We start from the raw sequence: 26,259 nt of genomic DNA on the forward strand, positions 1-26,259 counted from the left end.
CCAGCAGCTGACCCTTAGATTTTCTCTTCCTAGGAGCTTCTTACAGCTCACTGTCCGGTGATGGACAGTATTGTCTGTAACGAGAGAACACTGTCCGGAGGCCGTACAGTGCACTGAAAAAAGCTCCGAGCGCCAATAATCTTAGATGTTGACGCGCCTTAAATCATTTAAAAAAAAAAAAAATAAATAAAAAAAAAATAATAATAATTTGAGCGCCACGATAGCCGAGCGGTTAAGAGACTAGACCTACAAAGCTAATATGTATTGTTGGTTTAGTGGGTTCGATTCCCCCGGTCTTAGGCCTTGGATTGTATTTAATGGTTAATAAAAGAAATTTTACAGTAAAGTATGTTTGTTAGGCGGTTATAGACTAGACCCGCAAAGCTAAGATGTATTGTTGGTTTAGTGGGTTCGATTCCCCCGGTCTTAGGCCTTGGATTGTATTTAATGGTTAATAAAAGAAAATTTACAGTAAAGTATGTTTGTTAGGCGATTATAGACTATACCCGCAATGCTAAGATGTATTGTTGGTTTAGTGGGTTCGATTCCCCCGGTCTTAGGCCTTGGATTTTATTTAATGTTTAATATGAGAAATTTACAGTAAAGTATGTTTGTTAGTCGCCTCCGTCCATGACACCTAATTGGTAGTTAGACGTTAAGCCCGCCTGAAAAAATAGGAGAATACTTTACTTTTTTGTGTGCAAATTTAGAAATTATTATTATTAAATATTATATATTATATTATTAAAACCAACAGCCAAATAATTTTCACCATTTCTATGATTTTAAATAATTTTATTTTCATTTTTCTTTGCATTTTTACCCCCCCCCCCCGCATAAATTCTAAGCTGAACGGAAAGTGCGGTTAGGAAAAGTTTTTTATTTACTTTTTTTAATCTAGCGTAACAGGAAACAGGAAACCAAGCTAATACTCCTTAACCGATCGTGGTCAATGAATCTTTAAGAAGCGATCTGACCCAGCTTATTAGTTTAGCATACGAAATTAGCTGATATTTTTGCTAATGATGGTAGAAGTGTGGGGGGCTGGGCTAGACCAGAAAAGGGCCACTAGGAAAAAAGGGCCAAAACCTGGTCAAAGAGGGGGGGTGGGTGAGTATCGTAATAATACACACACACACACAATAAACACAGAAGGGTGTAAAAGTTCAGAGCAAGTGGCGCTGTAGCGTGCCGGCTTTTGTCACTATCTGGGGGGGCTATACCAAGCTCCCCTCACCCAATCCACCCCTAAACCTTTCTCGCCCCCCGCCGCTCACCACCGGTGGTGTTGGGCGCATATACAACCCCCTTCAGAGCACACACTACGGCCAACACTCTGGGTTCTGTGAGTTCTTCTCTCAGTCGAGCCATGGAGATGATCAAGGCGGCTTTGATTCTCGCTGTACTCTCCTTGGACAGGGCGCACTCTCGTGCCGTAAGTGAAATTTTTATTTACTTCCTGTTTCGCTTTATTTATTTTACTTGATGATATTTTGTTTTTGTTTTTTAAATCCTGATTTATTGACCTCAAGGATTCCAATTTTTTCTTTTAATAATTCATTTTAATTTATTTGATTCGTAAAATATTCACGGCGATTACCATCTCAAGAAGACGACAACAAAAATTATTATTATTTTTAACTTACGAATTAGTCAAGACATTTTTTACTTCATTATATTTCTTCGTTTTGAGTCAGGGTAAAGAAATTTAAAAAAAAGTACTTATTTTAGGCTACGTTTCACCAATTACTTTGTCAGCCGTCTTCAACGCTAAAAATATTGGTTTAAAAGAAGTGTAAAATGTACGTAAATCTCGTAAATTACATTTAATTTGCTAATTTCGTTTTCCTTCGCTTCGCTAAAGTTAGCCGCTTCTTCTTCTTCTATTCTTTCCGTTCCGGATGTTGGCGATTGCTAAATAATTTTTGGCAGCGCATTGGGAGAACTCGAACTGTAAACCATTTTAGCTCTTTTCCTCCCAACTATTTCTTGTAAAATATTTTGTAATTTTTTTCTATTTTTCCAGCTTTTCGCCTTGTACCATTTGCCGGTTAACAATTTGATTCTTTCTTAGTTGGAAAACTTCTTTGTTAGTTACGCGATCATCACTAAAAAACCACGGTAGCCGAGCGGTTAAGATACTAGACCCGCAATGCTAAGATGTATTGTTGGTTTAGTAGGTTCGATTCCCCGTCTAGATGCCTTTGATTTTATTTAATGGTTAATAAAAGAAATTCATAGTAAATATGTTTGCTAGTTGCCTCCGTCCACGACACCTAATTGGTAGTTGGACGTTAAGCCCACCTGAATAAATAGGCGATTACTTCACAAAAAAAAAAAGAAAAGAAAATACTGAGAATTCTTAAACGAAATAAATCTTACGATTTCGCCCATTAATTGCATCACAAAACTGGGATTCTGATGAAAATGTTTTATAATGTGGTTCTGCAAGATAATCTCGGAAAAGCAGACGATCATTAAGGTGCATCTTGGGTACAAATTGCTTGTAACTGGAAAAGGAAGTTATGTATTTGAGTCTATAGTTCCTTCAATCCTAGAAAGCACTGCTTATTGTGGGAAGAATGGTTCTATTCTTAGCGGGAAAAATCGTTAGATTAAATAGGTAAGCAAAGTGGATCTTTAATTGTTTGACTTCTAAACTTCTTAAGGAAGAATCTCTTTCCCCCTAACTCATTTCAGTGATCTGAATTACTTTAGAAGAAAAAGTGCTTCAGGATTACGGGTTATTAATTCTTCAACTGAAGCTGAATCCATAAGAACGGTTGTCCTCAGTATTAAAGTCTCCAAATTTGAAGAATTTGAAATATCTGAAGGAATACTGTACCTAATAGTTCTTTAAAGCAAAATTTACAGTGTCTGTGCTTCAGCACAACTCCGGGAAGTTGAAGTCTCTACCTCTGGGATGTTTTAGCGCTAGATCATGTTAGATGGTTTGATCAGTAGTTCATGTGGTCTACCTCAATTGACAAATTGTAAAGTGCTTCGGAAAAAATGACTACGTGGTCGCCTCTGAATTCCCAAAAACGCTAATTTTGAAGTTGACGATGTTACTCCTACAACAGGACCGGGAACAGCTCAATAGATCTTCTCCAGCCTTCCTGGTAAACCATCTTTTTTTTTGCGCCACATTCCTAAGTGACTTTTTCTGCATCATTCCTCCATCATAGTTGAGGATGACCGTGTCTTCTTGCGCTTTCCAGTCTTCTTGATAGCCTCTCTTGCGCAAACTTGCTTGTACCCGAGCCATCTTCGATTGGGCTATACTTTTTTTTGGCTCTCCTAAAAGTTTTTTTAGTTCCTTCCCTCAATCTGTGTCGAGAGAGGATGGATTCAAGCTAATTCTTAATCATAAGAAATATCTGAATTTTGTATACTTTTAACCCTAAGTTATCTTTTAATGAAATTATTAATAAATTAGGAAATATTTGACTTCGCCGCACCCGGAACAAAACTAAAATTACGGGGCCAGACAATAAATTATTTTCATACTTCACATATTTCTCTCTATATTGGGTATTATGAATATTTTGAAAATGAAAGTAATTTTCTGTACGGATTAATAAATCTTTTTACGTTAATATTATGCGCATATAAAATTAAATTTAAGGCAAAAAGAAGTGATAAAAATTATTGCAAAAATATTTAATTTAAACAAATTAATTCAAAAACATCGACACAAATTTATTAACTTTATTATTTCTGATTTAAGACTTTATTTTTTCCAATGTTTACTTTTTTCCCGAAGATTTTGTTAATTAAATCAAATTGAAGTTTCCTCTGATAATTCACTGTGTATCAACATAGTTCTTATTAGGAGCTACGGTAGCCGAGCGGTTAAGTGGCTAGACCCGTAAAGCTAAGATGTATTGTTGGTTTAGTGGGTTCGATTCCTGCTGCCTAGGTCTTGGATTTTATTTAATGGTTAATATGAGAACTTTTATAGTAAAGTATGCTTGCTAGTCGGTTATAGGCTAGACCCGCAAAGCTAAGATGTATTGCGGTACTAGTCTAGCCCTTGGATTGTATTTAATGTTTAATATGAGAACTTTTTTAGTAAAGTATGTTTGTTAGGCGGTTATAGGCTCGACCCGCAAAGCTAAGATGTATTGCGGTACTAGTCTAGCCCTTGGATTGTATTTAATGGTTAATATGAGAACTTTTATAGTAAAGTATGTTTGTTAGGCGGTTATAGGCTAGACCCGCAAAGCTAAGATGTATTGCGGTACAAGTCTAGGCCTTGAATTGTATTTAATGGTTAATATGAGGAATTTGTATTAAAGTATGTTTGCTAGTCGCCTCAGTTCACGACACCTAATTTGGTTGCCGGACGTAAAAAAAAAAAAAAAATAGCGCCTTAAATAACTATTTTTGATTAATACCTAATATATTAAGAATTATGAAGATATCAGCTAAAGCGTTTTTCGAAAAAAAAATTGAGGAAACTGAAACAATTATTTTGGAAAAATGTACTTCTGGCTAATTAATTGTCTTCAAGTTCGGCAATTTATCAATTCATTTAATCGATACGAATATTAGATAAGTGCTAAAACTACAAATTCCTAAAAAAGTGGCACTTTATGTAGAAGCATAACCACTCTCTCCCTCCAAAAAAGTGCCCTACAATCATCTTTCCATTTATTTTATTTTAACTTTAAATTTTTTAAAACTAAAATTGTAGATGAACCAACACTCTGGAGACAAATTTTAGGTTCATTTTTGAGAAAACTGAATAGTGTTAGTTTTGGATGAAGGATTTCCATCGTTAATTTTCTGTCGATCTAATTCGGTGGTTAGTTAGCCAATGAAATTGAATACCTATTTCAACTTTCTACAAATCTATCGCTTTCTAGAAAATTGTTCTCACAAAATAATCTCGCGCAATATTCTGGGAACACATTTTTCGTAAATACCCAATCGTTCCAACACCTGAAAACATGTGTTTCAATTTGGACACCTTGACACGATTGCTTTAGAAGCCTGCCCTTTTTTTTTCTGATATACAAAGAAATGGAAACGGAAATAAATGGTAACCCTTTGTGTGGGTGTGAGAGAGAGAGGATTTTAGAGGATCCGCTCTTTTTCCAGCTACAAAAGAAAAGCAACGGCAACCGCTACACCCCACTCACCCCATGGCTTTCCCACTGATCCCCTACAGCTAGCAGCTGCTCCCAAACTTCAAAACGCTCTCCATCGGCTGACTTCCGCCGGCGCGGTGGTTATTCACCAGACCAGGCTTCTGTCCCTTCCTTTCTATCACTTTTGTTCGACCCAAAATTCAGCCATTTCATTCATTCATAAAAAGGGATTGGCCTTTTCCATTGTGTGGTATTTAAGGGCCAGTTTGGCAAAAGCTCCTGGCCTGTCTATACTGTATTCTCCCGATTATCCAGGCATTCTCTGGTTCATTTCATATATTACTGCTTCGCCTTTTATCTGGAATTCTAATGAAAATATTCTCTTCTAAACTTCTTTAAACCGGAAAGAAACAAAAATAATTAAATTTCCACTTTATTTATTTTAACTTCCATTAACTGAAAGCAAATATAATTTTAAACGAAGTTGGAGAATGAAAGAGATGTGCTTCGAGAAGGAATACATAGTGAATAAAGAATAAACAAAAATTCGGAATAATAAACTCTCCAGGAAACCTAATGAATAAATTATCGAACGAAATTATAAGTAAATGTATTGAAGAAGAGAGAGAGCTTAAGAGAAGAAAGGGTGGGCAACGAGAATTCTAAGATTTTTTATTTTTATTATTTTATATTAAAGTAAATTATTAGGCGCCACGGTAGCCGAGCGGTTAAGAGACTAGACCCGCAAAGCTAAGATGTATTGTCGGTTAGTAGGTTCGATTTCCGGTGTTTAGGCCTTAGATTTTATTTAATGGTTAATAAAAGAAATTTATAGTAAAGTATGTTTGGCGGTTATAGACTAGACCCGCAAAGCTAAGATGTATTGTTGGTTAGTAGGTTCGATTCCCCGGTCTCTAGGCTTTGGATTTTATTTAATGGTTAATAAAAGAAATTTACAGTAAAGTATGTATGCTGGTCGCCTCCGTCCTCGACACCTAATTCGGTAGTTGGACGTAAAGCCTGCCTGAAAAAATAGGCAATTATTTTACTACTTTCTTAAAGTAAATTATTATAATTGCTAGGAAGGAGACAAGCTATGAGGTTAGCCTATTGGATTCCCACGCGGAGATCGCTGTTGGCCCTCAGATTTTCTCTTCCTAGGGGAGCTTCTTACAGCTCACTGTCCGGTGATGGATACAAGAGAAGACTATCCGGAGACCGGCTGAAAAAAAGCTCTGGGCGCTAATTGTCTCAGGTGTTGGTTATTTAAGGAATAATAATTGCAAAAAAATATAATTGGTTGTAATAAATATAGGTATTTATACAATAAACATGGTGAGATCACGCCAAGGGTTTTTCCCTCTCAAATTTACGTCTTATTTTTAAAGTAAATTTCAGGTAATTGCCTGTAATTAGTGCTGTCCAACATTGATTACCCCAATTAAGAACCTTTTTTTTTTTTTTCAAAAAAAGGCTAAAAAGAGATTACTGCATCACAGGTGATTGAGGCGGAAAATAACGATTCATTAGTAAACTTTTCCTTTTTCCTTTTTCAAAGCGCTCCAATTTGATGGGGAAAAAAAGAGGATTAGTTCCTATCTTCAAATAAATATCATTTGGGAAAATGCTACAATCCAGTATGTATCGAGCCGTAATATATTCAGCGCTCCTCTTTCTACAGGGGAAGGGAATAAACGCTACCCGAATATCCTCTGTTGGAGGTAATTTCAAAAAAGAAGAAGAAATTCTTAGCGTGGTCTTCCTGTTCCCCAAGCAGGTCTCCATGAATAAATTGGCCGCACAAAGTCTTATTTCCCCCCCGCCAAAAAAAAAGAAAAAGATTATCTAAATTGAATGGTTATAAGGATGGTAACAGATTCAATCAGGCATTTCCTTTTTTCTTTTCGCGGGCACTTCCTTTTACTAAGATGAAATTCTGAATTTTCAGAAGTAGGGAAAGTTTAAAGCTGGTTGATTCTCTTATTGTTCAAAGTCTCTTTTTTTTCTTAAATTTGAATTGTAAATTATTAGTCTATACTATTTCTGGTAGGCGCCACGTTAGCCGAGCGGTTAAGAGACTAGACCCGCAATGCTAACATGTATTGTTGGTTTAGTGGGTTCGATTCCCCGGTCTTAGGTCTTGGATTTTATTTAATGGTTTAATGAAAGAAATTTACAGTAAAGTATGTTGGTTAGTCGCCTCCGTCCATAACTCCTAATTGGTAGTTGGACGTAAAGCCCGCCTGAAAAAGTGGCAATTACTTTACTATTTCTGGTATTAAAAAGAATTATGATTGGCTCAAATTTTGTTTGTAAAATTGCTTTTTCAACCCGGAAATTCACATTTTTTTGGTGGAGGGTCTCTTCTGATGACGTGATAGTGGTAGCTCCTGTATCAGAACCCACAGCAGCGGGCCTCCTATTGTGTGCAGGTGAAGTTAGAACAGCCAGTGTCAAGCTACTAATTAACTAGATGACGTCACAGCTCCTGCTCCCAACCACCACCCTTGTACCTCCTGGACTACAGAATAAAGCAAACCTCTGCTTTGTTGTCCAATGACAGGTCGTCTAGAAGTAATTTATTTCACCTCTAAGCACTTCTTTTTAAGAAGTTTTTTTTTTTTAATTAGACGACCAGCGAAAGCCTTGTTGCTTTCTTCGTGAATAGAACTTTTATATCTTCTTCTTTTTCTTCGTCTATCTTCTTAGGGCGCATCTGAAGAGAAGGGAAAATAAGATGGAAGACATGGCAATGAGGAGAGTGACAGTAAAAAAAAAAAAGAAAAAATAAAGCAAAGAGATTTTAAATAAAGACTTGTGAACTTTTATACCAGTCTATCTTCTACAGCCGCCTCCTACAAGCTTTACCGCTTTCCCACTTCGGGGGCAGCCATATCTCCCTTCGGCCTCCTCATTCAAAACATTTTAATTAAATTCATGAAAACTTTAATTTTCTTCTTTTTTTTCTAGGAAAATAAAAATGATAATTAACAATTCAAATGAATAAACAGAAAAAATAGGTTTATATCTGTTGCTCTTTTTTTATGTATTTATTTTTCCATTTTCACTTTCTCTTGCCACTTTTAAGAGGGGAAAAACTGTGCAAAAAAAAAAACTATCCTGCACATAGGCGCCACGGTAGCCGAGCGGTTATAGGCTAGACCCGCAAAGCTAAGATGTATTGCGGTACTAGTCTAGCCCTTGGATTGTATTTAATGTTTAATAAAAGAAATTTACAGTAAAGTATGTTTGCTAGTCGCTTCCGTTCACGACACCTAATTGTGGTAGTTAGACGTAAAGCGTGCCTGAAAAAATAGGCAATTACTTTACTTTACTTTTTTAACTATCTTGCCCATTTTCCAACATTAGTTTTTTTGAAGATAACCCTTTTTTGGGAATTCCAGAATCAGGGAATAAGTAACTAGTTTTACTGCATTCCCTTTTTTTTTTTTTTTTTTTTAGAGACTGATGGTATTCTTTGACTTTGCGCGAATAGCCGGTAGTTTTCTTTGAATTTTTTACTAAAAATAAGAAATTTTTGGCAACTTTACAATATTATGCAATTTGAGCTTGCATTTCTCACTGTAATCACATAATTTTTTTTATTTTATTTCCAAATACAGCCAGAAACGATTTGGTCCTCGCCAGCATCAATCATCTCTTTTCTACAAAACTAAAATAAAGTAAAGTAAAGTAATGTCTGTTTTTTAAATTCATGCATTACGTCCAACTACCAATTAGGTGTCGCGGTCGGAGGCGACTAGCAAACATACTTTACTGTAAATTTCTTTTATTAACCATTAAATACAATCCAAAGTCTAGAACCGGGAATCGAACCCAATAAACCAACAATACATCTTAGCATTGCGGGTCTAGCCTATAACCGACTAATAAACCCCCTTTACTGTAAATTTCTTTTATTAACTATTAAATAAAATCCAAGGCCTACAGACCGGGGAATCGAACCCAATAAACCAACAATACATCTTAGCATTGCGGGTCTAGCCTATAACCGACTAACAAACATACTTTACTATAAATTTCTTTTATTAACTATTAAATAAAATCCAAGGCCTACAGACCGGGGAATCGAACCCAATAAACCAACAATACATCTTAGCATTGCGGGTCTAGCCTATAACCGACTAATAAACCCCCTTTACTGTAAATTTCTTTTATTAACTATTAAATAAAATCCAAGGCCTACAGACCGGGGAATCGAACCCAATAAACCAACAATACATCTTAGCATTGCGGGTCTAGCCTATAACCGACTAACAAACATACTTTACTATAAATTTCTTTTATTAACTATTAAATAAAATCCAAGGCCTACAGACCGGGGAATCGAACCCAATAAACCAACAATACATCTTAGCATTGCGGGTCTAGCCTATAACCGACTAATAAACCCCCTTTACTGTAAATTTCTTTTATTAACTATTAAATAAAATCCAAGGCCTACAGACCGGGGAATCGAACCCACTAAACCAACAATACATCTTAGCATTGCGGGTCTAGTCTCTTAACCGCTCGGCTACCGTGGCGCCTTTTTCTACAAACTAAAATTATAACTATACGAGATTCAATACAGATGGTAATATACTAAAAACATTTATCAAAGTGATCCTTGTATTTTTTTTAAATATTTTTGACTATGAAGAGTTGATATTTGTTGCATTTAGCTCAGGTTTCTATCTCCCCCCACCTGACAAATAAGCATTTTGGACGAAATTTCCAACTGATAGTGCAAATGTCAGCGATTTCTACGATTTTCTTTGAGTTTTCTTGAACTTTGTATACTTATTACCCCTCAAGTGTTTTACTACTTTTATTACTAACAATTTTCCCCCATAAGGGGTTTTCTGAGTGAATGGGCGCTGTTATCAGATTTTCTTTCATTAACGCAATGAAAAATCTATGCGTATTTTTTAGACGGAAAATTTTTCATAAAGTACACATTAAGAACGGCAGCAGCAGCGGTTATAAAGCCGGTTAAGGAGATAAACGAGCAGTCTATTATGGCCATACTTTATTCAAGTTGTTTTTTTTTGGGGGGGGGGCTGGAGGGCGGAGATGAGCAAATTTAAAAGCTACTTTAAAACTTTGTGAAAGTCGTAAAGTCATTTCATTTTATTTATAGTTTTGGGGGCTTTCTTTTTTTTTCTTCACAAGTTACTTAGTTGTGTGCTTGCTGCACGTCATGGTAGCCAACCAACAACCTTTAAGGAAAAAGGAGCCATCTTTATTCCCACAGGGTCCTTAACCAAGGAGTCACTTAGGGGGATACCAGACTTCTATCATACCTATTTATGTGACTACTTCACATATTTAATTTTCTCTGTATACAATACAAAAAAAAAAAGTGGTACATACGTAAAATTTACTGAGTTAACACTTTAAAATGAAGCCCAAATTTGGTTCTCTCCTCGTTAGGTCATGAAATAATTTTTTTTTTTGGATAGGTATTTATACACAAATAAATAATTTAAATTTCCAAATTTTATTTCTAGGTATTTTTAACTATTTCAAAACAAGTTTCGGTTATTTTCGACTTTCTCTGACCATTTTTCTCGACTTTTACTAAATTATGCAGGCGCCACGGTAGCCAAGCGTTTAGGCGAGACCTGCGAAGCTAAGTTGTATTGTGGTACTAGTCTAGCCCTTGGATTTTATTTAATGGTTAATAAAAGAAATTTACAGTAAAGTATGTTTGCTAGACGGTTATTGGCTAGACCCGCAAAGCTAAGATGTATTGCGGTACTAGTCTAGCCCTTGGATTTTATTTAATGGTTAATATGAGAAATTTATAGTAAAGTATGTTTGCTAGTCGGTTATAGACTCGACCCGCAAAGCTAAGATGTATTGCGGTACTAGTCTAGCCCTTGGATTTTATTTAATGGTTAATATGAGAAATTTACAGTAAAGTATGTTTGCTAGTCGGTTATAGACTCGACCCGCAAAGCTAAGATGTATTGCGGTACTAGTCTAGCCCTTGGATTTTATTTAATGGTTAATATGAGAAATTTACAGTAAAGTATGTTTGCTAGTCGGTTATAGACTCGACCTGCAAAGCTAAGATGTATTGCGGTACTAGTCTAGCCCTTGGATTTTATTTAATGGTTAATATGAGAAATTTATAGTAAAGTATGTTTGCTAGTCGCCTCCGTCCACGACACCTAATTGTGGTAGGTGGACGATAAGCCCCGCCTGAAAAAATTGGCGATTACTTTCCTTTCTTTACTTTTTACTAAATTATGCATTTTTATCTAATTTTTACTAACGCTGTCCCATATAGAAGGTTTGTTTAGCGTGGAAAAATTAAACGTCTTTTCTCCAGCCCATAGTTTGTCTTTCTCAAATATTCAGTTGTGGTTAGTGGGTGGCAGGAGACAGGGAGTTGAGGAAAGAAAAGTATTTTGGCCGGAAATGTTAGGAGACATAAGATACATAGAATTCCGTGGGGGATCTCTCCTCCGCTACTCTTTAGAAGGGAAGGCTCTGCGGTAGGAGGGGGTCGCAGAGAAGTTAGAAAGCAGAACCCAGCCAATGGCTGGACCAGACTGTCAAACCGTGTTATTATTCCTCAGGTGAGCTGACTCTGATTTCTCTGGAAAGCCAACCACCGCCTCCACCTCCCTTTACCGCCATCCTAAAATGTCACTATCTCAATCTGACAGGCGGCAGTGGTCTACTAGCGTTTCCCAAATGAACCTTCTTGGAATACAGATGTGTTCCTCGGCCAAACTTAAGATTGTCTCAAACTTCTACACCAAATAATGTAACCGTATCGTCGTCACTCCGTAATTGACAGCTGTGCCAAGTTCATTGTGATTGTTAGGTGACATCGTTTTTTTTTATTCACGAACATCATTTACGTGTAGTTTTTCATTTTAATGATGTACACTCTTATTGCAATTAGGAAGTTCATCACTGCTTAGTTTTACACCGGAAATATCTATTTTGAGGCCTGCAAGGGGACGACAAAATTTTGTTCTTGGTTTAAACCAGACTGTACTGATATAAAAACAAAGCAATAACAAAAAACTGGATTCCATTTTCCGCTTGGTGCGCTGAAAAATCAGTCAAATTAGTTTCCCTCTAGATTATTTTCAGATTCCTCCTCCCCCCCAATACTAACACTACAGTTTTTACTCACAAATGTTTTCCAGTCTCAGAGAATCGATTTTTCTGGTGATAATCGATATATCTCCTCTTTTTACAGGAGTTGGAGAAAAAAGGATGATTTCTTTTTTCTTTTAGCCAAAGAATTATTATTGAACCCCTAACTGTCCATGACAGATGTTCTCATCGAGGGTGTCGCCTAATACTTTTACTGTTCAGCCCAGAATGTAATCTATTTGTAATTTTCCTTAAGATTTATTACAGTCACTGCTTTTCTTGTAATTTTCTTTATTCGACTTCAGGCGACATTAGCAGTCGCAGCTTGTCTCCCTCTCTCTCTTTCAGTCACACTCCGACCACGCTTCCTTAATCTCCTGTTCCGGAAGTAATAAATCAGGCAGGCAATCAAAGTCTGCTTAACTTTGAATTTTTTTGTTTTTTTAAACTTTAAAGTTCTTTTACTTGTTCGTTTTTCTAGTATTATAATATTTTATACGATAAAGAAAATGATAAAATAATAATAATTTAATAAATAATAATTTTTAAAAAAAGTTTAAGCGGAAGCGAGCTTATTAAAATGCAAAAAGGTTCTCACATGTTTAGGCGATGTATCTATTGGTAATTAGTCTGTAATAAATTACGTCTCTAACCTGAAGAAAACAAGCGTATTTAAATTGGGCCGGGTGATTGGTTTTGTGGCTATGAGCGTGGTCTTGTGAACCCTACTTCGAGTGATTTATTAGTTAGCAAAAAAAAAAAAAAAAAAAAAGAAGTGACACTTAAGTCCGTAGCTTGCGCCCCAATCACGCCCCTTTAATTTGAGTGGGGGTTAGACGTTGAACCCTGAACTAAAAAAAAAATAATCGATTACCTTTTAAATGCATTTTAATACTATCATAGTTGAGCTGAAAGCCCTAACTAATCGCCACCAAAAATGTCTTCCAGAGAATTTTCCGGGAAAATATGTTTCAAATAATCTGGTTAGTTACCTGAGGAAATCAGGAAGACGGCAGGTTGCGAAAACCATTTTGGATAAGCACCGTTCCTCCTCCCAATTCCCCCACAGAAAGGATCTATCTCGGCCTCAGCATCTCACCCGGGTTCTCACGAATAAGAGAAGAGCTTGACAGATTAGGGTAAATCACTTCCTAAATCCTTCTTCTTTCTTCCGGGAGAGATGTGTTCTCCTCCATTAGACTGGTAATTAAGCTGGGTTTCTGGGAGAAGATAAAATGTCTTTTTTTTCACAGTTTGTTCGTCCATCCTTCGGTTCGGGTTGCTGATAAGTGCTGGGAAGTGAGCAGCTTCCAGAGATACGAGTATCTCATTCTCTAGACCAGGGGTCGGCAACCCATTTTAAGTAGAGAACCATTTTTCCTTAAATAATTTTAATAAATCTTACCAATAGCCGCAAGGATGATATTGTAAAAAACTCAGTAGATCATTTGTATTCACAAATTATTATTTTATGATATTCAATAACATTTAAATGTTTTATATATTTATTTTTACTTATTACAAAGTAAATAAACAAATAAATAATAACTTAAGGAATGAAAAGGCGGCAGTCTTACAATATAAATCAAGTACTTTATTTTCATACTTGTATAATTCTATTCAATTTCGAACCTATCACATTTAAAATTATTTTTGAAAAAATATCTTTAATAAATGGAATTTTCATTCGTTTCAATAAAATTAAACTATACCTATCTCTACCCTGGGATATTCTAAGGAGGCTGCCAGAGGAAATATCTCATTCTCTATGGCCCTATCCCTGTCCCTATTTTAAAGAGGAACTTCCTTTGCCCATGGCTCAGACAAGGAAATCCCGGTTATGGAGCAAATTCTTTTACCTCGGCTCGCGGTTAGCCTGCTCCTGGGATCAGTTTTTTTTTTTTGTCCAGGGATACCAGTTTGCAGAGAGATTCGGGTTTTGGCCCAGTGATAAAAATGTATGAAGGGGTTAAAAGTTGGAATTTTCGTTATAAGTTTTTGTGCTGACGAAGTCCTCAAGAGCACTTTGCTCTATCATCCAATCAACTCATTCCTAAGCCCAATTTCCCGCTCCGCTCAACTTGCTTAGAAGTATTCTTGTCTAACATCCCAAGAAAATTTATAATTATAATAGTAATCACAGCAGAAGGAAAAATTCAAGTGAGTTTTTCACTGTAGCAATTCATTGTTTAAAAAACTTTTCCTGACAGAACAATAAACAATTTTATTACATCTATCGATTTTATAGTTTAATTTTAACGAGTATTGCAAGCGTAAGCAATAAAAAAAATAGGGTTTTTTTTCCCCCCCAGCAGAGTGTGCTACCTATTCAACCATTACATTTCCACCACGCCTCAGAATGATTGGCAATTTTCCTAATGGAATTTAGTGACCAGACCCCCCCAACCCTAACCATATACTGGGAACGATGCTGGCCGTAAAACCAGAAAGCGGTCGTATATCAGTAAGAGTGGTTTTGCTTTTATTCTAGATTAGGATCCAGCCTTTAGTGGCGCGCTGCTGGAAAGCAATGTTGTTTCCAGTTAATGCACCTCTGGAGATCACTGGAAAATGTGGAAAATACAACGCAAAAACAAACCATTATTATGTAAATTTTATGACGTAGTTATTACTGGTAATTAACTTGGAATAGTTTGTTAAAAACTCCATCTTGTTCTCTTTTTTTCCATCAACCATTTTTTTTTACACTTTTATCCACAAAAGAACATGATCATTACATTTTTAATTGTAATTTACAAGATTGTTCCATTTACGAATTAACAAAATTAATTAACGGAATCGATTTTTCCAAGTTTCTGCCATTTTCTGCGAACCCCTCACCCGCTACAACTACTTTATTTAAACTTAGTCACACTAGCCCAGGATATCAGTGGCTGTAAAGATTCCAGATGGAAGAAAACTAAGAGCAATTTTATTGGTTCAGTCATCTTTGATCTGTAATGAGAAAAAGTACGAGGTGTGGCTATTAAATAACGAGACTGATGCTGCTTCAGAAGAACTATGCATGCGCCAAATCTTAACGACCCGCACAGCTGTGCAGCTTAAAGCCTTCTCTTTCGATTGCAGCGTCTCACGTGTTTTTTTAGAGAAATCTGTCTGACCGGAACCTGACTAGTTTGTGTAATAGGTGTTAGTTTCGTTTTGCCGAAAAAACATGATACTACACATGTAGTAGAGCAACGAATTGTCGTGAAATTTCACATGAAACTTGGCGAAACCGCTACTGAAACTTAACTTTTATTAAAAGAAGTTTATGGCGATGAATGTTAATCACGTGCGCCAGTTTTTGTGTGGTTCAAGCGTGTCCAAGATGGCTGAGAAGACGTCCGGAGATGATGACCAACCGAGGTCGCCCTTCCGCGTCCAAAACGGATGAAAATATCGATTATAATTAATCAACATTACTACCGATGAGGTGCTTGCTCAACTCCGTGAAAGAGTAAGGAAAAAAACTACCCGATTTGTGGAAGAACAAGTCATGGGTTCTCTATCAAGACAACGCGCCGGCTCACACTGCATTGTCTGTCAAGACGTTTCTAGCCTAGTACAACATCCCAGTTTTAGGCTATCCGCCTTATTCGCCTGTCCTGACTCCATATGACTTTTGTCTCTTCCCTAAAGTCAAATCTGCCTTAAAGAGATCACGATTTCAGTCCGGTGAATATACCCGAATTTTAGGTATTTAATTGCGGAGGCAATTTACGCGATACCCTCTTAAAAAGTAGGAAAACTGTCAAATTATAAGCGAGGGGGCCGCACATCTTTTTGAGGATCGGTCAACATAGTATGGCGTTTTGATATTTAAATGATTTAATTTTGATTTCCTGTCAATGCTAATTCGTTTTTTGTTTTTTTTTAAACTGATCGATAAGATTGATATCGTGAATTGTTTATGGTCGATTATTGCAAGGGCAACATTATTAGTTAGTTATGAGTTTGGGTTTTGATTGATTTTAATCGATTACTAAGGGGGAATAGATTTTTTTTTAAATAGATAAAGAGAATTCCTAATGCCCAAAGTCCAAGATTTTCTGTCCTCCTACTCTCCCTCCCGAAGGCCAATTCCTTCGGTGATACCCTTCATCCAGCTTTTCCTAGGCCTTCCATTCCTTCTCCTCTCACTAAGAATGAAATCTACAGATAGAGCAATTAAATACGATTGAATAAAAAAGATAATGTTAGCAAAATTACTATTAAATGACTCCAATTTGGATTCACTACTAAGCTATCTCCAAATAGGTATTGGTATTCAACAAATAAAGACTAAAGAGAAATACCAAAGTAATGAAAATGAATACCTCCTACCAAAATCTAGATTTTTCACCACAAAAGAATTTTCCTTCCCTTTTAAAAGAAACCGTTTAACCTTTTATAAAAATCCGTGGCCTAGAGCCAATTCCCAGGGATATTGTTAAATAAAGTTTCCAATTGAGGGATGAGGAGGAGGGGGAGACAATTATCCTTTAATTAACTAAACTTGCCAGGACTTAGCCTTCTTCTAAGTTAGATAACAGTTACTTGATCTTCCACTTGGAGCCATTTTTTCTCTCTCTCTCTCTCTCTCTCGCCTAATTCGTTTTTCTCTAAATTCTTGCGATCAATTGGGAAATAGAGAAAGAAATTACTTTTCTAAAAGTGGAAAATTTATAGTGAAGTTTTCAGTAATTATTTCAATTATTCAGCTCTTAGTGACCAGGTTTACCTTGTATTTTCTTTTTTCTCTGTACTAAGAACTTCCACACCTTACTTCCGCCGGAACTGTGCATTGCCATCTCCTTCTGGTAAAAGAAAGAAAAAAAAAAAAAAAAAAAAAAAAACGAACTCCTTGCTTAGTTATAACAGAATAACTTGAAACCGCCATAAAAAGAGAATCCAATCATCGTATGGGTCTTAACATTTACTTTAAGAACATGTTTATCAGGCCAAAGCACTTTGGAAATCTTCTAAACTGGCTTAAGGGAAACTGTTCGGAACATTTTCATGAGTACTACACTGATTTTTTACCTACCATGTTTTTCACTTTGGGAGTCGACGATTTCGACCTTTACGGTTCTTAGAATCATGCATATATTATTTACAAATTATGGCTAGCCAGATAATTAGTAATTTTTTGTTTAAAAAAACGAATAATAAATTCATTCACTGCTGGTACTTAGGTTAGGTTAGTTTAGGTTAGGTTAGGTGAGGTTAGGTTAGGTTAGGTGAGGTGAGGTTAGGTTAGGTGAGGTTAGGTTAGATTAGGTTATGTTAGGGTGAGGTAGCATTTGAGGTTTTGTCAGAGTAACACGTACTGTAAAGTGCTCCTGCTCTGTTCATGTAGTTTATCGGTTTTGGCAGTTTTGTTATCTTTCAAATTTTGCACACAATTATAGAACATATTGATGGTTATTTGTGCGAATTTTGGTGTTATTCTATCGAATAGTTTTTTGTTAATCAGTGAAAGAAGTTATTGAATTTTTATAGAATTGATATTAAATATGAGTGAACATATCAACAGTGCAGAGGTGGTGGGAGGTCAGATAAGTGGTGATGGCACTGAGGAAGGTAGGTTAGGTTAGATTTCTTTTTCTAGGGGAGCCTCTTACAGTTCCACTGTTGTCTGTAACGAGAGAACACTGAAAAAAAAAGCTCCGGGCGCTAATAACCTCAGTTGTTGATGCGCCTTAAATCGTACAAACAAAAAAATAAATTAAATTTCATTCAATTTCTCTCGATTAATCTTTTTTTCCTTTTTCACAAAAATCAAAAATTAAGAATTCCATATCTGAGAAGCAGTTGTCAGATGTCACACCATTTGATAAAGGCAAAGACTCAAAATAGGCATTCCAAACTGGAATTTTCATTTAAGTAGTTTGAGGTGAATACATTTTTTTTTTATTTTTTTCCAATTTCCATTATGCTTTAGAAAAGCCAGGAAAAATAAATCACTAGGGAAAACAGGTCATCTTTCTCTGGATGACATTTATTTCGCTTTTTCTCTTTGCAAATCACATGAAAAGTTATTTTTATTTGTACAGAATTAATTTAGAGTATCGATTCGTACAGATCGATATAAAAAATTGTAACCTACATATTAATTAAAAGTTTGGGTTAGAAAATGTTCTATAATTATTAATTAATTTACCAGAGCCCTTTCTTTTTAATTCCTCTTATTGGAGGAGAAGTATTGAGTTGATATCAATTTAACTTTTAATTGCCTTTTCTCTGAAATTTAAGAGAATGAAATCAATATTTCGCTTTCGCTATCTCTCTCTCTCTTTAGTTTCTGCGATAAATCAAATTTCAACTTTAAAAGGGACCAAAGTGTGAATTTTATAATTAAATTTTATTTCGATCGGTTCGGCTTTAATCAACTGGATTTCGACCAGTCACTTTAAAGCGTTTAATTAGTTTTCAATTTGTGCGTTAATCAGAACAAATTTTTTTTAAAAATATTTTAATTTAATAGTAAGATAGCGTAGGTGGTACCAAATTTTTGTTATTGAGTTTTGGCCTCAAAATGTGCGTTCTTAGAATTGAATTAAGAGCAGTCGTGTGCATTTTTTTAGCTTTCCCTTGCATCTCATACTTCATCTCCCTTCCTTCGCTTGCAGCTTCTTTACATCTTTCTCCTGGGTCCTTTCATTCAACTCATTTTCGGGCCTACCTGCAATGGGGGGGTTCAAGAACTTTGGACACCTGATGTCACCCTGGTCTATCGCCTTCTTAGGCCACTCTTCTGTTTTTTTTTCCCTCCTCGACTCTTCGTGGTGCCTCATTCTGGCGCAGGATATGGTGGCTAACTTAGTGTTGAATATTTTACAGCAAAAACGTTTCTCGTGAAAACATCGTTTTCCTCAAAACTATTAATAATTTACTTAATATTCACTTAAATATATGCAGGGAATTATTCAACAGTTATTCAGTTATGCTTTCAGTCCAGTTTTTTGGCGACTCAATCAATCACCCCAAAGTGGATAAAATACTGAAAATGTTAGGCGCCATGGTAACCGAGCGGTTAAGAGACTAGTACCGCGATGCTAATATGTATTGTTGGTTTAGTGGGTTCGATTCCCCGGTCCCTAGGCCTTGTTTTTTATTTAATGGTTAATAAAAGAAATTTACAGTAAAGTATGTTTGCTAGTCGCCTTCCGTCTACGACACCTAATTTGTGGTAATTGGACGTTAAGCCCCGCCTGATAAAAATAGGCGATTACTTTACTACTTACTTACTCAAATAAATAATAAGTAAATGTAGAATAAATAATTTAAAATTGGAGTATATCTTTTTCATTTTTTGTCTTAATTTTTAAACTTGTTTAATTCTTCAGAGCTTCATATCTTCTGAATTATTAAAACGATTGTAGAAAACAATAAAGTTGAACACAAGAAGAATTAGTTTCCACTCCTTCATACTTGATGCTTACTTGCTAAGCACTTCTAGGCAACCTCATCTAAACTTACTGCCTCACTTTTATTATAACAGTGAGACGAGATAGTTGTTAAGTCCCCGGATGGTAGAAGTAGAAGCTTCTGTTCTGCGTAGGTCCTTGCTCCTATCTTATACAAAGCTCTCCATCAAAGCTAGCGTGCCCAGGGTCTCTCCTTTCATTGGGTGGAACTACTTAGGCTAAGTACCACTGACAACTTCAACTAGCTTGGGCAAACTCATTCTAGAGGCTTCATTCCCCCTACAGTTTCACTTTCGAAATTGTATCAATATTCGACTCTTCACAGCTAATGAAGCCACAAATGGTCTTTCGACCGCATTGAATTGTCCTTGTGTCTGTATTATATAGAACTTCATGAACGATTTGTTACTATAAAGTATTTTCTCTTCTACTTGGAGTAAACATCGAATCTATTCTACAAATTATCATTCAACTTTCGAGTACATATGGTACTTAAAATGGGACTTACTATAGTACAGTTCCAAATATTCGATCGATAGAACGTTTAAAATAATTTGTAACATCCTCTTTTTCATACCCATAGGATCGTAACGTGTGTGTTTCCGGTGGGCACTTAAAATCAGCTCGAACTGCAATTCTTCCTGTATCCAGTGGGAAGTGGAAGTAGAAAGAATTGAAATATAGAAAAGAAAACGTAAAAATGACATATCTTTTTGATAATACGAGTATATATATATATTTGTGGGACAGGTTATATTTTCGGGGATGATAGAACTACCCTGAGTTAGAGAGATGTTCTCTCTCACTCACTCTCTAGCATATCCCCTCCTCTTGACTATCATCCCCCCACCACCAAGAAAAAGCAGGTTATAACATGCAGGGGGCAGTTTCCTTCCATACTGCCCTTATTGATGGCTCCAGACTTCTCCTGCGGCAACCACTAAAAAAAAAAAAAAAAAAAAAAAAAATACAACCCTTTGGCCTGAATCCCCGTGCTGGAGGGCAAAAAAAAAACATTCTCTGCACCCTGCACGAAGGGTATGGTAGCCAGAGGAAGAACAAAATTTATTACACCATGTACCACCGTACCAGATAGAAATATCTTTCTCTATTATTATTATTTTATATCCTGGAATATATTGGATGTTCGGCTTAAATTTTTCTATGTTTTCGACATCATATCTTGAGAAGTTTTTTAAGTTACCAGGTAAAGTTGAAACAATTTTGGAGTTTTCTAAGAAAAAAGCATGCTTTCCACGTCCAAATATAAACTTTATTTTAGTATGATATCTCAGTTTTCGATTTTCAAGGAAGTTCAATTTAAAAAGCCACACCAAAGAAGGCTATTTTCGACAGATTCACGTTGGCTATTGGCATAGTTTCTTCTGGTATCATGAACCACCATTATAGCAAAAATATGATTAATAGCAATGCCATCTTTATAATGTTACTGCCGTAAACTATTCACTTGTCCTAGCAAGTAAAGTAATTTTGCCTATTTTTTCAGGCGAGCTTTACGTCCAACTACCGAATTAGGTGAACATCACTTAAATACCACTTCCAGAAAAATCGAAAGTGAAAAAGAGCAGAAATAAATCTTTAAATGCTAAATTTCAGCATTTTGTTTTTTGTTTTTAATCCTTAAATGGTATGTACGACCATTACACTGAATTGGGCAAGCGAATCTATTGTTCCAGAGGTGCCTTTAAACGAATCATACAGGAACAAATGATTAAAATAAGACTTAACAGAACTTGTGTACGAAATGTAAGAAGAAATGTCTTAGAAGCAATTTTCTCCTGCCAAAAAAAAAAGACATCCGTTCATCAGTAAAATGACACTTCCGGTTGAAGAATCGATACTATTATTAGAAAATCGGAATCAAAAACCGTGGAAAAAAAAAACCAAACAAATTAACCCTTTTTTGAAAGGGTCAAATTTTCCGCAAATTACATTTATGAAAAATAAATGTCATTTTAAAATAATGCTTGTCTGGTCTATCAGTTCTCAAAGTAGAACCAAATCAAACATACAGCTTGAACTTCCGGTCATTTCTTATTTGATCCAGACACGCCATTTTCTGGGGGGGGGGGAGGAAATCCCGGCACAGGAAATCATGAAAATTTATCACGATCGCAACAATCAAAAAACTTGAAAACAATATTTATTTTGGAGAAAATGTAATCCAAGATCACTTCAGATTCTGTTCAAAATTTAAATCCTTCTTTAAAAGGAAAGAACTAAAACTATTCAAAGATGGCGTCTATAGCCTAAATTTGAATTAATACCTAAAATTATTAATCTCTGAAAATTGCTCAAACATAATTTAATACAAATTTTACGATGTAATACGTATTATTCTAAAAGAATTTAAAATTTCAATTTAGAATAATGTCTACATTAAATTCCTGAATTAAAAATGAGCTGAAAATTTTATTATAATTGTACTTGATACAAATTGAAGAATAATTAAATCAACAATTTAAATTTCCATTTACGTAGATTCCCTCCTGTTACAATATTCAAGCAGCTAAATTGTTACAATATTCAAGCAGCTAAATTAAATTTTGTAAATTTTATTATAATTAAAATTTCCCATTAAAATTTTCAATTTAAAATGTTATTTAAATTTGGCTAACCTGTTCATTAAATAATGTTCATAAAGTGCGTTTAAAGAAATAATAATCAGAGGCAAATTGTATACTTGCTAGGGACACGATAGCCGAGCGGTTAAGATACTAGACCCGCAATGCTAAGATGTATTGTTGGTTTAGTAGGTTCGATTCCTAGTCTAGCCCTTGGATTTTATTTAATGGTTAATATGAGAAATTTACAGTAAAGTATGTTAGCTAGTTGCCTCCGTCCACGACATCTAATTTGGTAGTTGAAGTTAAAGCCCGCCTGAAAAAATAGGCAATTAATTAATTTCTCTCAATCACGTACAAGCTTCCGGATAAGGGATTTACCTCGCGAAGTTAGTGTCAGGTCCCACAGGAATATGCTGAAGAAAAATTTAAGTTTGGATTTCATACAAACCATATTATTTTAAGAACCCTTTTTCGAGTTCTACGTAGATGTAAAATATCTAGGGTACGAATACCCACGGTGAAGTGGAATTACTTCTCACCAGAGGAAGGACAAAATAAAATAAAGAAAAGGGAAAAAATGCTAACTCCAGAATTATTAATATGATAAATGTACGTAGAAAAGGAAAAATAGAAGGTTTATGTCAAAATAATGGAAGAAGATTTTCTTATCTTCGGGGAAAGCTATCCACATTTCTTTTTCCATCTATACGCGGTACGGTGTTCTTCCCAGGTATTATATGGGAGGCTGAAGAAATCTCGCAAAGCCATAAAGAAACCGAAGAAGAAAGAAATAACAGGAAAAACTGCAAAGGCGGGGGCAGAAAGGAAAAGCGAGTGTGTATGTGTTTTGCACTTAGTATTTGCGCGCATACGTGGGTCTGGGTTTAGGTCCGTGTGTGTATAAGTTTGTTATGGAGTTATTTCCGTGAGTTATAGGAATGCTAAGCATAGTAAAAGGAAATAAAAGAATCTCAGAAGAACAATATTGGTTCTTTTTTTTTTTAAAAAAAAAATCGTCCATTTATTTATAAGTATTTTCCTAATCATGTGTTTTAGAGAAACAGCTTCACAGTTTTTCCCATCAGTTTTTTTATCAATGAAAAATGGAAAATTTTGAGGAAAACAATAAAATGTATTACTCAGGTGTGAAGATCTACACGAACTCCTTTTACAACGTTTAACAAAAGTTTAAATACTTATCTTGCGCTGAAATAACATCTTAGAGAAAAGCCTACGCCACCTCTTCTCCTTCACGATTGGCTTAAAAAAAAATCAATTTTTATTGGAAATAAATAATACCGTGGCACCTTACTGAATGGGATTTCCCATTTTTTTTTTATCTTTCATGCCGCAAGACTTAGTACAAGAAAATTGTTGCCTCATCTGCCAACAGTTTTTCCTTTCAAAATTTTTCACGAATCATTCTTCTAACTATGGCCTAACGGAAGCAGATATACCATCTTCAAACTCGCCAACAGATAGCGATATTTCTCTTTTGCTTTCAAGGCGTCCACAAAACTGTTGTTTCCGGCGAAGTTTCAATTGAAGAAAAAGAAAAGTCGTCATTTCCGGAGTCCAATTAGTTTTCCCCCTATTTACCTTTTTCAGTGCTAAAAATTGAATATTGATTTCAATTCTTATTCACACCGAGATGTATCAGATATACAAGGTGGACCGGACCACTCAGGGACATTTGAGATGTCCTGTATATGGTTCTTAATTATTCATTCCATGGTGCCATACTGTATTCATAATTTCATAAATATTCATCCTATTTACTATAATATTCATCACCTTCTCTATGCGTTCATATTTCATATGAATATATTGAATACATGTACAAATTGTCCGACCAGGACACCAGAAAATTAACTACTATGCTGTTATCCTGTCCTGTCCTCGGTAATGTGCAATTTCTTTCAACATCAATTCACAAAGAGAGCAGCACCCGTAAACACAGTTTGCCAACATAGGCCACTATAGATCGGGCTGCATATTTATTAATATTTTTTTCCCAGTTTATGGACACGATATGAATGGACGCTTCATCATATTTTTTATGCATGAATGTGTGATTTCAATTTTTGTATTTTTTGTATTCTTTTTTAAAAGTCAGCATCATGTTTTTTTTATTCTAGCCAATAGCCACTTCTGTCTGTACCATATTCTCTCATATTGCTCAACATCACTCATCCTGCTCGGTGTTTTCCAGTTCAAATGAATCCTATAGCTTCAATGAAAATTTTTTTTTTTGGAAAAACATTTATTGTACGATGGCTAAGTTGTACATGAAATATTACTTCTGTTAGTTTTCCTCTTGCTTGTTAGTTTTTCTCCTTTTCCTTTGTTTTACTATTTTATATTGTTGTTTGTCAAATGAAAACAAGGGAGACGTAGAAAAATTTATATAAAAACGATTGGAAGTAGAATTTTATTTGTTATGATTTGTAAATTGATTTCTAAGTTTTAACAAAAGCGTATTGATGTTTACAGCTTCCTTTTAATTAGGAGGAAGTAATGCGATCGATTCAATTTTTTGGAAAATGGGTTTTCTTCAAAAAAATAAATATCTACGAGGTGTCCCATGAAAGGGTTTCGTGGATATTTTGGGTTTCGTGGATATTTTAGTTTACGTGGGTTTTTTGTGGGTAATAAACCTTTTCTTATCTGACGTCAGGCACAGCTGTTCACACGTGAAAAGACGCGCCTTTCGACGACGTCGCTCGGCTTCAACTCGTATGGCACCCTTTGCTTTCCTTCTTGCTTTTGAAAACGTTTTGAAACTGTTGTGCGATCAACTCCTAATGATTCTGCATGTTCAGCTGGCCGTTTGCCATGGATCTTCATGAAAGTAATTGGCTTCATCAATTCTTCTTCATCTTCAAATTTTTCCGGCGCACCAGAGCGTTCTTTATCTACAAGGACAAAATCATTATTTTTTTAAAAGTCTCAACAAGAATTCGGTACGCTTCTTCTTTTGCTTCTTTCACGGCGCTACAGTCCTGGAAAGGACCAGGACCTCCTCAATCAAGACTCTCCTTGGTGAGCTCTATCAAGAGCCTTCTATCTCCACCTTCGCACACCCATTGCCCTTAATTCCCCTTCCACGTCATCAAGCCATCTCAGTCTTGGTCTACCACTTCTTCCGACTCCTCTGGGGCCTTTCCATGTAAAAGGCGTTTTGGGATTCTGTTCTCCAACCATCCTCTCCTCATGTCCTAACCAACTCAATCTTCCTTTTTTTTTTCAATGCATGCTGCAACGATGTCTTGCTTCTCCGTAGAGAGTTTGCAGTTCCAAGTTGGTGCTGATTCTACATTCTCCTCCCTCAGTTTACAGGATCGTACATCTTCCTCTCTTGGGTTAAAACCCAGCATTCGCTCCCATAAAGCAATACCGGTCTTATCTATGGTCTTATTCTTTTCTTGGGATGAAATTCCTCGTGTTTAATTTAATTTTTAACCAATTTGTTTTTTACGCTTAAGCTCAAAACAGCGTACACTTAAATTCAAGTTTGGCCATCCCAGACCAAACCAGCAGCAGCAGCTTAGTCATCATCTTACTACTGCACTTACGCAGTACAGTGGTGCCGATCTTTGGGCAAACAGCAGAGAACTTTTACAACATCCCAATATATGTGCTAACTGCAGCGAGAAAGGTTATACGAGGGTCGTTTGAAAAGTCCGTGCAAAATCAGAGAGATAGCACCACTGGCGCGTATCGAGGTTATGTTTAGTTAGTAGCATCTCTTGGAAGAACACACACCAAGTTTCAGCCAGATCGGTCTATTTCTTTGTGTTTGGCATTCGTTTGAATCGAGGAAGTCGAGTGATTTTCAAAAAATGGACGAAAAAGAATTTCGTGTGTTGATTAAACACTACTTTATGAAAGGCAAAACGCCTCAGGAGACTAAAGAGAAGCTTGATAAACATTATGGTGACTCTGCACCTTCGATTAGAACAGTTTATAAGTAGTTTCAAAATTTTCGGAGTGGCCATATGGGCACAAGTGACGCTGAACGTTCTGGACGCCCTGTTGAGG

The 26,259-nt window shown here is 35.9% G+C and overlaps 1 protein-coding gene across 1 annotated transcript in view; it reads left to right on the top strand.

The window, feature by feature from the left end:
• Positions 1-1,304: 1,304 nt before the first annotated feature.
• The window catches only part of LOC141456507 (uncharacterized), a 175,206-nt gene continuing 150,251 nt past the window's right edge, over positions 1,305-26,259 (top strand). The window contains exon 1 of the mRNA XM_074132569.1: positions 1,305-1,435. Coding sequence (XP_073988670.1) covers positions 1,370-1,435 — 66 coding nt within the window. The 5' untranslated portion in view covers positions 1,305-1,369. The remainder of the gene's footprint in view (positions 1,436-26,259) is intronic.

Source organism: Rhodnius prolixus, unplaced genomic scaffold (assembly GCF_049639745.1).
Source record: "Rhodnius prolixus isolate KJV_2025 unplaced genomic scaffold, Rpr scaffold_4, whole genome shotgun sequence".
Classification (NCBI taxonomy): Eukaryota; Metazoa; Arthropoda; class Insecta; order Hemiptera; family Reduviidae; genus Rhodnius; species Rhodnius prolixus.